This window comes from Carettochelys insculpta, chromosome 15, assembly GCF_033958435.1.
Source record: "Carettochelys insculpta isolate YL-2023 chromosome 15, ASM3395843v1, whole genome shotgun sequence".
NCBI classification, from domain to species: Eukaryota; Metazoa; Chordata; order Testudines; family Carettochelyidae; genus Carettochelys; species Carettochelys insculpta.
In genome coordinates, this window is record NC_134151.1 from 8281454 (window position 1) to 8294132 (window position 12679).

The 12679-nt window shown below is 39.7% G+C and overlaps 1 protein-coding gene across 2 annotated transcripts in view; it reads left to right on the plus strand.

Moving 5' to 3' along the window:
• SLIT3 (slit guidance ligand 3) overlaps positions 1-12679 on the plus strand; it is a 738435-nt gene that overhangs the window by 517298 nt on the left and 208458 nt on the right. Inside the window, exons 10-11 of one of the 2 annotated variants that reach the window (XM_075009368.1) lie at positions 3496-3567; positions 10205-10276. In XM_075009368.1, the coding sequence (XP_074865469.1) occupies positions 3496-3567; positions 10205-10276 (144 nt within the window). The remainder of the gene's footprint in view (positions 1-3495; positions 3568-10204; positions 10277-12679) is intronic. The other variant, XM_075009369.1, reaches the window with a different exon arrangement.

The following is a 12679-nucleotide window of genomic DNA, read 5'->3' on the forward strand; positions in this document are numbered from 1 at the left end:
AAAGAATGCTTTTTGCGTGCAAATGCTCTGCGGGATCTTTTGAAAGAGCTCCTTCTTTTGAAAAAATCTTTCAAAATCTTTCTTGAAATATGTATTTCAAAATAGTGGCTGTGTAGACATGGAATAGCACCTACTTTGAGATAAGCGATAGTGCATCCAATGGCTCTATTTCAAAATAGGCTGTATTGTGTAGACAACGGTTGAGTCCTATTTTGAAATTCATTTTTGTGTAGCAGCATTATTTTGAAATAAGCTGTTCCAGCAAATCTCTTCCACAAGAGTTTATTTTGAAATAATGCTGCTGTATAGATATACACTTATTTTATAGTTAATCCCATCCATAGTATTTTACATCATAGCATCATAGAATACGAGGACTGGAAGGGACCTCGAGAGGCCATCAAGTCCAGCCCCCTGCCCCAATGGCAGGACCAAGTACTGTCTACACCATCCCTAATAGACATCTATCTAACCTGTTCTTAAATATCTCCAGCGATGGAGATTCCACAACCTCCCTTGGCAATTTATTCCACTGTTTGACCACCCTGCCAGTTAGGAACTTTTTCCTAATGTCCAACCTAAACCTCCCTTGCTGCAGTTTAAGTCCGTTGCCTCTTGTTCTATCCTCAGAGACCAAAAAGAACAAGTTTTCTCCTTCCTCCTTTTGACACCCTTTTAGATACCTGAAAACCACTCTCATGTCCCGCCTCAGTCTTCTCTTTTCCAAACTAAACAAGCCCAGTTCTTTCAGCCTTTCTTCATTGGTCACATTCTCTAGACCTTTAATCATTCTTGTCGCTCTTTTCTGGACCCTCTCTAATTTCTCCACATCTTTTTTATGGGATGCTTCTTTGTACATGTCATCAACAATAGACTCTAGGGCTGTGTCTACACATGCCGCTTCTTCCAAAAGCAGCACGATAGTGAGCTATTGGGAAGATGCTAAGGAGGTGCAGGTGCAAATTTTCCATGCTTCATTAGCATATCAGCACATGGTTTGGAGTCCAGAAAAAGCTCTTCTGGACTCCAAAATACACTTGCAGGTGCGTGGCCTGTACGGATCTTCTGGAAGGAAAGTTTGGGGAAGAAGGGGCTTCTGGAAGGAGGGTTTCCTTCCAGAAGATGCCTGTGGGCCGCACATCTGCATATGTACTTTGGAGTCCAGCGGAGCTTCTTCCAGACTCTGAACCATGTGCCAATATGCTAATGAGGCACAGAAAATTTGCACCCGGGCATTATTAGCATCTGGAAGAAGCAGCACATGTAGACACAGCCTAGTAGTCTAATGTAGTGAAACAGGTGTTTTGTGTGATCTGTTGAGATCTCTCCTTTTATTTCTTGGGTGGTTTCAAAGAGGCAAAAATGCCTATGCTTGTCATGGATAATTTTCTTTTTTCAAAGTATATTACATATATATTTGCAACATCTGTGTAAAATATATAATAAAGCATTATTATTCCTAAATTACAAACAGGAAAACTGACACAAAAGTTATTATAAGGCCTTGTCTAAAAAAATTAAACAGTGAGAGGTAATGGCATAGCCATGTCTTGAATTTAAGAATTCCTTGCTGTTACCCACAAGCTTTACAAACAGACCTGCTTATCTATGAGACAACATGCTCTAGTGCAGTAGTTCTCAAATATTTGTATTGGTGACTCCTCACACACAGTGGCTGGGTCTACACTTGCATACCTCTTTCGAAAGAGGCATGCAAATGAAGGAAACTGAAAATGCAAATGTGGTGCAGATTTACATATCTGGCACTGCATTTGCATATTCTATGAAAAGAAGAAAAGGAGTGCAGACATTGCTCTTTCCAAATTAAACGTCATCTTTGAAAAACCCCCTTCTTCCTGCTTTTTTATGGGAACAAGGTTTCTTTCAAAGATAGGGGTTTACTTTCAAAAGAGCCATGTCTACGCTCCTTTTCTTTGGAAAGAAGCTCTTTTGAAAGAAGAATATGCAAATGAGGTGCCAGATATCTAACTCTGTCCCTCATTTGCATTTTTCATTTCCCACATTTGCATGCCTTTTTCAAAAAGAGGAATGCAAGTGTAGACACAGCCAGTTTGTCTCTCAGTGCAACTCCCCCTTTAAAAATAAAAAATACTTTTAAAAATATTTAGCACTATTATACATGCTGAAAGTGAAGTAGCATTGGGGGTTTGAATCTGACAGCTCACAAGCACCCTTATAATAACCCAGCCTCCTTAGGAGTCATTATCATAGAATCATGCAGCTGGAAGGGACCTCAGGAGGTCATCTAGTCCAGCCCCTTGCTTCAAGCAGCATCAACCCCCACTAAGTCATCCCACCCAGGACCTTGTCAAGCCAGGACTTAAAAACCTTGAGGAATGGAGAATCCACCACTTCTCTAGGCAATGCATTCCAATGTTTCACCACCTTCCTGGTGAAGTAGTTTTTCCTAATATCTAACCTACACCTCTCCCTCTTCAACTTCAGACCATTACTCCTTGTTCTGCCATCTGACACCACTGAGAACAGTTTCTCACCCTCCTCTTTAGCGCTTTCCTTCAGGAAGTTGAAGGCTGCTATTAAATAACCCCTAAGTCTTCTCTTCCATAAACTAAACAAGCCCAAATCCCTCAGCTTATCCTCATAGGTCTTGTGCTCCAGCCCCTTAATCGTTTTTGCTGCCCTCCACTAAACCTGCTCCAGTGCATCCACATCCTTTTTATACTGGGGGGGACCAAAACTGGACACAATATTCCAGATGTGGCCTCACCAGTGCCAAATAGATGGGAACAAATACTTCTCTAGATCTGCTCGAAACGCTCCTCCTAATGCACCCTAGTATGCCGTTAGCCTTCTTGGCTACAAGGATACACTGTTTACTCATATCCAGCCTTTCGTCTACCATAACCCCTAGGTCCCTTTCCGTCATACTGCTGCTGAGCCAGTTGGTCCCCAGCCTATAGCAATGCTAATGGTCAGATAGTGTAGACCAAATTCTATCATATTGCAAGTAACTATAGTGGGAGTTGTGGACATGAGTAAAAAGTATTGTATTAGATCTGAGTCAGCTTGAAAGCATCCTTCCTTTATCTGCTTCAGAGAAGAAAAATAACGCAACTTTTTGAACATGGACATTTGCCATTCTCTTGTAATAACTGCTTTGTGTATGGTGTGAGTTTTTTACCTTAGCTGTGGTGAAAATTTTGCAGTATATGTTGTAAATCTTTCATTAATTCTGTTTGCCCTGAAGACACAGATAGTGGTTTGCAATCCTGACAATGGGTCTAGATCCCACAGATTACCATGAACTACTCTGTAGTTGTGTTTTCTTTGTTTTGTGGAAATTCACTTAGTCAGGAAGATGAGTTTGTTTCCTAAAAAAGCCATTTGCTGAATTGTATAACTTCCAAAAGAAAATCTGTTTCAAATATACTTTTATATATTTGTACAAAAAGTCACTATAACAGCTAATGTTACTTCTGCATGATAATCTTATGTTGCTTTGTTTGTTTTTAGACGCTTGGAACAGAATTCCATCAAAACAATTCCCCCTGGAGCTTTTTCCCAGTACAAGAAACTTAAGAGAATGTAAGTTTAAAAGACAAACATGCATGATTGATTTGTAGCATTTTAAACTTTATCTTCTTATTTTTCAAATAAAGGCACAAATTCTGTGTTGAAAGCATTGTGGGATTACATAGATAAACTCTTTTTTCAAAGCCTAAAACAGCTTTAAATAAATTATTTTTTTTTTAAAAATGCAGTTGGCCCAGGATGCTTAATGGTGCATGAAATCTTAATAGCATGCAGATTCACTTCTCTATTGTGTAGCATATGAAGTAATTAATTGTTGTCCTCTTTGTTTCTTTCTAAACATTGAATTTCTTTTCTTGGAGAGGATTCTGAATTATAATTATTTTTTCTTTTGTATTCAGATCTCTGTTTGCACCCTTTTATTTTGTTGCCACTGATTACAGCAGGAGATATGATTCTTACAAGAGTAGTTTGAACTTCACTAACAATGTATTGTATGCCCTGGTGAAAATTAGGTTTGGTTTCAAAACAATTACAGTTAGGGTTTGGTTTCAAAACAATTATAGTTGGGCACCTATCAGGGATGTAGTTAGATGTATAATTAATTTTCATTAATTATAGTTAGACAGCTATCATACATGGTCTAGATGGTGCTTGGTTCTGCTGTGACAGCAGGGGCCTGGACTCAACCTCACAAAGTCCCTTCCAGTTCTAGTGTTTTCTAGTGTGCTATAAGGGGTTTTTTTGCTTGTTTGTTTTTTTACAGTCACTAATAAAAATGTAGACACAGCTTAATCTATTATGTTCAATATTGTTACCTTGGCTCTTCATCAATAGTCAAAGAACAGAACTTGGACAGAGGGAAGGGGGAGGGGAGGAAATAGAGAGAGAGAGAGAGATTTTTCCCCAGAAATGAAGCTGATGCTCATATGAGAGACGCTGGACTGACAGGACTGTAAATTGTTGTCTTCTCTGGCAATAGTATTACAACCTAAAATCATGATAAACAAACTTTTCCTTAACTGCCTGGGCATCCCATTGTTGTGTCTGAGTACTCCTCTTTATCATACATATCTGGAGTTGAGAATTAATTCAGTCTCCATGGCCCCTTGCTGAGATTGTTCTTGAAGGCACTTAGGACAGTGGATTTTTTTAATGTGAATGGCTGCTTAATGGGAATAAGATTTGTCCTGTAAAATTATTTCGCATAAGAATAGAAATATCAAATAGTTAATGCTCTTTGACACAGTCCCATGCTGAGCAATGGCTTTTGGGTGAAGTTGCTGCACCACCAATCCAGAGTCATCCAGTCCCCAGGGTTGAAGAATCATAAATATGGATCCCAATATTTAAAAGATCAAGTCATCAATATCATGGATTCATTGGTCTTATCTCTCACTTTCGGTGTAGCTGTATGTATTTTCAAAGCCCTACTCTATTAAATAGTGAGAGAGTAGTTTCTATGAAAAAGGACAGTTGCCTTCCTCAACCTGTAATTCTTTAATTATTTGTTGCTATTTTATTTTTTTCTGGGGTAAAAGTAATATTAAAACGTAATGATCCTTTGTTGTTGTTTCTTTTTTCATGATTGGTGCCTTTCAACTGCATAGGACTTAGTCAAGATATCAAAAGCAAGATATCAAAAGGAAGCTTTTTCCCCTAGTTGTTCAGGACCCAGTGTGCTGCTTTATTGTGAAAGGGATAGCAGTAAAGGTTTTGTGTATGAGAATTCCATTAGCAAGTTACATTGATAGGCTTTGGAACCCCTGTTAGCATAGACTATGAGATTATGCTTGAAGGTTCTGTTAAGTAGTATTAAAAATAGTTTTTGCACTTTACCCACAAGTATAAGTGTACACATGGGAAAAACCGACTTCATTGCAGTTCTGATTTTACACAGACTCATTACTATTCCTGCCATGGCAGTGAGACAGTAAACCATTACGCCAGATGTTAATGTTACGTTATTTATCCACTTTTAGCAAGGCAGTCCCCCAGTGCTTCACACACTTTATTGACACAGATGATGGCTTCTACGGAAAAAAACAAAGATCAAGAGGTGTCCTTGTCAGAGAGTAGAAGGACAAATGTGACATTTCTGTGCTGTAACATTGGTCTGTCTCCTCAGTAAGACTCCAGAATTGTTTTGGGACAGTGAGGATCTCTCGTCTGGATCAGTGATCATCAGAGTCTGGGAAATGTGGTGGTGATCTATTTGTTTCAATGCAATTGGCCAATTAATGTAATCTCCCTTTGGGACTGCAATATGCTAGTACTACACGCATGAACCGTGGTCAAGAAACTCACTCTTAATACTAAATGGCTCATCACACATGTCTCCAGTCTGAGTATTTTGGGGGCTAGTGTTGAGAAGAATGTAGCTAGACAGCTTTGGGATCATCAGAAATATTCAGATTGCCTGAAGTTCTTTCTCTCTGCTTTTTAGAACTGGTTATGGCATGGAGACTGTCCTGGTCTCATGGGCTGATGACTTTCTAGTGTGAGGAAAAGTTCATTTTTATGCTCATTCTTTAGAAATGGCAAGATCCTTTGCTATTAAAGGGATTAGCAACGTGTTTGGAGACTCTAACAGGAGTGTACAATGAGAACAATAGTCCCTTGTTTTTTAACTCTGAAAGTACTCAAAGAGTGATATTAGGCCAATGGTGTGGAGTAGTGGATGGTTCTATCCTGTTACTTCTGCTGCTTGGTGAGGATGTTAGGAGAGAAGGACTATTTCATATTTTGACAGTATTTGTCTTAGTTTCCCAGAAAATAGTCCTGTTTTTGTTCTCCAAGAGAGGGGGGTGGCTGAGATTAGACTGTTTAGATGAGGTGCCATCTAAAATAGTTGGCATGAGGGCAACATCTCAAGGAGAGAGATGCAGTGATAGCTGTTTGAGAATTGAGAAGTTATGCTGGCCTTTAATTACAGCTCACTATGTAGCATGGATCCTAAGCTGACTCTGGATATCCAGTTAGCTGCAATAGCCAAAAGAACTTACTTCTGTTGGTTGCAACCTTTCATTTGTCATGGACCTCACTACAATTGTGTATGCCTCTACACATGGTAAGCTACTGCATCTCAATTTAACTAGCTCAGAAGGAACCTTTACTGTGGTTACATAGTTGAGGTATTTGAAAATGCATAGAAACATCACTAACCCATCTCCTGTTATTTTATTTGTGCTTCTCAGGTGCATTTTGGACACAAGACTAAGTACAAATATCTTCTGCCCCCAGAAAGGTGTGGCTATCCTGGTGTAACTGTACTTTTTACTGATATTTAACATTAACGTTACTTATCTTGGCAATAAATAGCTCACAGTATGACCATCCCTCAAATTACTCTCTGAATTAGGGGGTGCTGGGGGGGGTTCTCTTTGCAACCATCTCTAAAAGTTAAATGAGCTTCATATGCTATACAAGAAACACAAGACAGGCCTTCTTCCATGCTGCAGAGACAAATAATTTGCACTCCTGTACATACCATGACTGCATGCAGTCACCCTCAGGAGTGTGTTTACCAGCCTTTTGAAAGAGAAAATCATTTATGTGTTGTCATGGGCATAAGGAAATGAGACTTTGAGATGGTTAATGAATTCTCTGCCTGGATGGAATTCTGATCAGTCTATTAAATTCCCAGCTAAAGAGCTGCATTTCCACTCAGTGATCCTAGTGATATCCAAAACTGTGGAAGCTGGTGCTGAGTGACCTCAACTGACTTAGTAATGAAAGGTTAGGAAAGTATGTACCCACTCTTCCTTGTAGTGGACTTATCACAAAGCAGCAGGCTAGAAAAAGGAAACAAAAAGAAAAGCAAAACCTTAATTGCATCCTTTTGTCTCAATCAAGGCAGGAGGAGATTCAGCTTTGCCATCTAAGCAACATCACTGGGGCCTTGGCGTTAATGGGAAGGAAATAATGTGTCTCATTATCTTCTAATGGTGATCATACCATATCTGTAAGGGGAGGCAGGTGAATGTCATCTGCCAGAATGCTATTTATGCAAGTTCAGGCACCATTAGTTATACCCAGATTAATGGCCTAAATTGGAGAAGAGGAAGAGGGGACAAAATCTTTCATTTTAATCAAAATATGACCTATAAAGACACAAGCTGCATTGAGATGTTCAGTTTCCCTTTCAGATACTAGAGTTCTGCTCTATCACAGTGTTGTGCTCCATTGCAATGGGTAGAAAAATATTCTGAATAGAGGCCATAGTACAAACTTCATGCCAAGAAATTGGCTGTTGCTATGAAGGCTACTGTCATCTTATTGTGTCGACACAAAGGCTCTGTCTACACTTGCCCCCTTGGTAATCAGGCTGATGGGAAATTACATGGCATGTCAGCACTTGGAAGTTTTACACTTCAAAGTTGATGCGGTGGAGAACTAACCTAAAAAGTGCTGCATATGCATCACAGCACTTCATTAGTAATCTCCCAGAAGCCTGATTACTGTGCCCCCTTGTGTAGATATAACCAAAGTGCAGTAAATTTTAACTGATTTCCTAAACAAATTTCAGAAGGGTACAAAAAAGTACTCTTCTTTAGCTGTACTCCCCACAGACTTCGCCAAGTCTGTGGAGAGTACAGCTAAAGAAGAACCACAGAAAGGAAGCTCCAGTTTATAAAAGTGAAGGAAAAAAGCTATAGTAGACAACATTATTAAATCAATCACTTTAAGAGCTTTGTGGGAACATCTAATTCCTTGTAGATTCCTAAAGAGATATTAGGTTTCTGCTCAAATTAGGTTTATTGCATAAACCAATCCACTGTTCAGAACAGAGGTTCTAGCAGAAATGGAGTAACAATGTGAGAAACACTGCCTATGTCAGATTGTACTAGCTCGAACAGTCATGGAACAGAGTCAATGTTGAGAATAACCAGGTACCGTTCCAAGGGACAGTTTATATGCTTTAAGTTCTACATGTGCCAGGTATCTCAGATTGATTTGATGTCATAGCTATGTTGGGATACCCAGTACAATCTGTTTGTATCCCACTTGTAGTAAAGGACGGACTCAGTCTTTAAAAGGGGTGTGATATAATTAGTCCCCATGTACAAGCAAACTGTTCTACAGCCTTCATTTGCCTCTTTTTCAGCCCAGCATTTTGAGATCTTCTGTTGTAAGAGTGAAATCATGTCGTCACTAGGTGCCTCAGCACTGCTGCAATGGCATTGTGAAGGGGACCTTAATGAAACTTAATGCCTTGGCCAGCTTCCGTCGTGATTTTATGACCCATTTACACCATGCTGGTGGCATAATAGGGCCATAATTTAAGATTAAATGCCCATCAGACTTCGCTTAGGGTGTGGAGGTGCAGTACAATATACTCTACTCATCCACAAGTAGCAGTAGTGCCCACTAAGAACCTTACATCAATGACACAGTTGATGACTGTTCAGTATGAGTTCTGGGTGGCACTAAAGTTATTCCCCCTTACAGGCATACACTGCTGCCAGAGATCTGGCATACGAAAGACTCTTATCCATTAATTCAGTACTCACATTTCGTAAGGTGGTGGTGGACTCAAAATCAACTCTGAACAAGGCTGATACATTTTTGTTTATGAAACAAAAATTCTGCTCCAGGCAGAATCTTGCATTTTGGTGACCACATATCTTGCATCTTGCATTTTGGTGACCACATATTTTTTCTCTGTCTCCACAAATAGTTTTGTTCTGCCCATAACCATTCAAAATCTTGCTGCAGAGCTCCATTTCCTAGCCCATTCCTTTGGCCTTGTCACCCCTCTTTTAGAATGCCTCCACTGTGCCCCCTTCTCTACTCGTCAAATATAAGCTATTTGTCCTTGTTTTCATAGTCTTTTCTTGCCATTCTATGTGTTATCTCAGGCTACAAGCATTGACCTCTGCTTTCAATTAGCGAATAATACCAGCCTCAGGCTGTGTCCATACTACAAAAATAACTTCAAAATACTTTCCTTCAAAGTGAAGCATCTACACACATCCTACTTCAAAGTTAAACTTCAAAGTGAAACTTTAAAGTAGAGCACTACTCCATTCCCAGGAATGGAGTAAGGACTCCAAAGCTGGACTCCCTACTTCGACGTTAATTTCAAAGGGAAAAAAAATGTGTGTAGACTCTCTGCTGGCTACTTCGAAGAAGTGCCTGACTTGGAAGGTAACTTCAAAGTTCGTTCCTAGGGTAGACACAGCTTAGTTGCCCAAACAAGAGTCCTTGTGCTTTTTTTCCATGCTGCCCCCTCCTAATTGGGAGGTGTTCTCCATAAGCATCCTCAAAGCCACCTTATGGTCTTCCTTCAAATTTGTCCTTAAACTCTCCTTTGCCATAATACCTGCTAAAACCTTGTTGAGACTTAGAGATCCGTAGTGCTGATAACACGGCCTATCCTGCTGACCAATGTGGTTACATTGTATTCTTGAATTTCTTCTTCTGTCTGTATCCATCTGTTGTCCCTTGTCTTAGATTGCAGGTGTAAACTATTTGGATCAGGAACCATCTTCTTTGTTTGTACAATGCCTGTTACAATGGGATCCTGGTGACTAGAGCTCTCACCCGTAATGGCAATGTAAATAAACAGCAATAATAATGAAAAGAATAATGAAATGCTTATAACACTGAAAAAAATCTTTTTTCAACAAATTCCTATTTACAAATATCCTGTCATTTCCCCCTCTCCCTCTTTCCCATTTATTCACAGAGACATCAGCAAAAATCAAGTATCTGACATTGCTCCTGATGCATTCCATGGCTTGAAATCCCTCACCTCACTGTGAGTATTGCTATATCAGCTGTTTGGGGAGAATCTGAATGTAAAAAAAATAGAATTAAGTGGTGGCTGCTGATGCTTTATGTTTCTGTGCACAATCATCAACTGGTGTGAAGAACCTAATCTTCCGTAAATGAGAAATTGATCGTGCAGACCTGAAGAGGGAACTGTTTACACAACTCTAATAAGTTCCTTTATAGATGAGTACCCTGAAGGTTATTTATTTGTTCACTTCTCCAAAGCTATTGAATGAGTGCATTATTTCTGTGTCTGTGTTGTATGTGCTGGGGTGGGCTTATCACCTGCTTCCTGTTGGTGTGTAAAAACACACCAGAGCTCAAAGTTACTTTTCTGTAGTGCTTTTATAAAGATCTTGGGAAAATAAGTTTTTCTGCATCAGCACCTGCTTTCATAGTTTCAGCAGCATTCAGATTCTTTTGGTTTTTTTTTCTTTTTTTCACATTATATAATGAAGGATTAGGGTATTGCAGGGGGGTGGGGGTTGGAACAGGTGCCATGTGAAGAAAGATTAAAAAGACTGGGTCTTTTCATCTTAGAAAAGAGGAGACTAAGGAGGGACATGATAGAGATCTGTAAAATCATGACAGGTATGGATAAGTGAACAAGGAAAAGTTATTTACTTGTTCTCATAACATAAGAACTAAGGATCACCAAATTAAATTAATGGGTAGCAGGTTTAAAACTAACAAAGGGAAGGCTTTCTTCACATAGTGCAGAGTAGCCCTGTGGAACCCGTTGCCAGAGGATGTTGTGAGGACCATGACTTAACAGGGTTCACAAAAGAGCTAAATAAATCCATGGAGATTAGGTTCATCAATGGCTATTAGCCAGGATGGGTAGGAATGGTGTCCCTAGCCTCAGTTTGTCAGGCTGGAAACAGATGACAGGAGAGGGATCACTCAACAATGACTGTCTGTTCTGTTCACTCCCTCTGAGGCATCTGGCATTGGCCACTATCAGCAGACAGGATACTGAGCTAAATAGACCTTTGGTCTCACCCAGTATGGCCATTCTTATGACCTTAGCCAATGAAGAAATTGTTCGCTTTTTTAACCTGCATGTAAGTACTACTTTTATCAACAAAGTACGTGGACTAAGATATTAGTAACAAGAAAAAGAAGGGAGGGAAAGAAAATATCTTAATAACTAATGTTTTCTTTTTGACCACAGAAGTTATTTGTGGTATCCGGTTGAGTTTGAATACTACTGTATTTTAGCCAGCTCACACCAGTAGTTCTACTTAAGTTCTGTTTTAGAATACTGAAGCTTGTAATAGAAAAGATGTGGCGGAACAAAGTCCTGTTCTGCATAAGGTAAATGAACCAATGACAAAAGTATTGTGAAGAAGTCCCAATAGAAAGATGAGTCTAAATGTTTGGCGTGGCGTTACCTGAGTTAATATGAAATAGATTTTTAGACATTTGGTGGAAGAGTATACCACACCAGTGACTTCTGACCACACCTTTACATGGACAGTCCCCATTCTAAGTTGCTACAAAATGGGGCAGAACAAGAGGGAACAGACTAGCATCAGCTTACTGTTTTTTAAAGTTGTGCATTATTTTTGGAGCTCAGTGACATTATTCAGCTCTCTTATCTGGACACTACTTTGCCTGAAGTGCATTGTCTTAGCTGAGTGTACTTTTTCTTATCTTCTAACAGAATGAAATGACATTGCAGTCTGGTCCAAATATTTGCAAACATTGAAATTAAATCTGCACGGGATACAGCTCTTGTGGCTTTCAGAGTTAAAACCCTGGTAAATGAAAGGGCCATACTAATGTAGAATAAAAGTAAGCAATTGCTTACTCGTTAAAAAGTATGCACTTTTTGAATCTCTTCCTTTTCTTCCACAGCTCCCATTGTTTGCTCCTTCATAGTGCTCTCTCTTTCTAAGAAGAGTGAAGGTTCCTATGTTTTTCTAACATTGAATCAACACATACCTCTTGTATAGTTGCTTACCCAATCCAAATTCTCCTGTAATTAATTGAGTATTATGAGACTTCAGGGGTGAGACAGGGTACTCTGCCCACCACAGAAATTGTAGAATAGAAGAAAGCAGGTGTGCAATAGTTTTCTAAGCATAGTGGCTGTGCCTGTACTGGAGAGTTCTGTTAACAGAACGCAGGGGGAGCACCTACAGTCATAAAGCCTTCTGTCAACAGTCTCGACAGAACTCTGCTTTTGGATTGACAAAGTTGTCCCTCAAAAATTTGAGGCATAACGATGTTCTGTCAACCGAAGTGCAGCGTAGATGCTTTAGCAACACAGAGGGCTTCTGGTTCACTGGGCAGCCCTGTTTGCAGAGCTTCAAGTCAACTGTGCTGTCAACAGAGGGCAGGGCAGTCTGGCTGCTGTCTGTCAACAGAGTGCACTGCTCTGTCA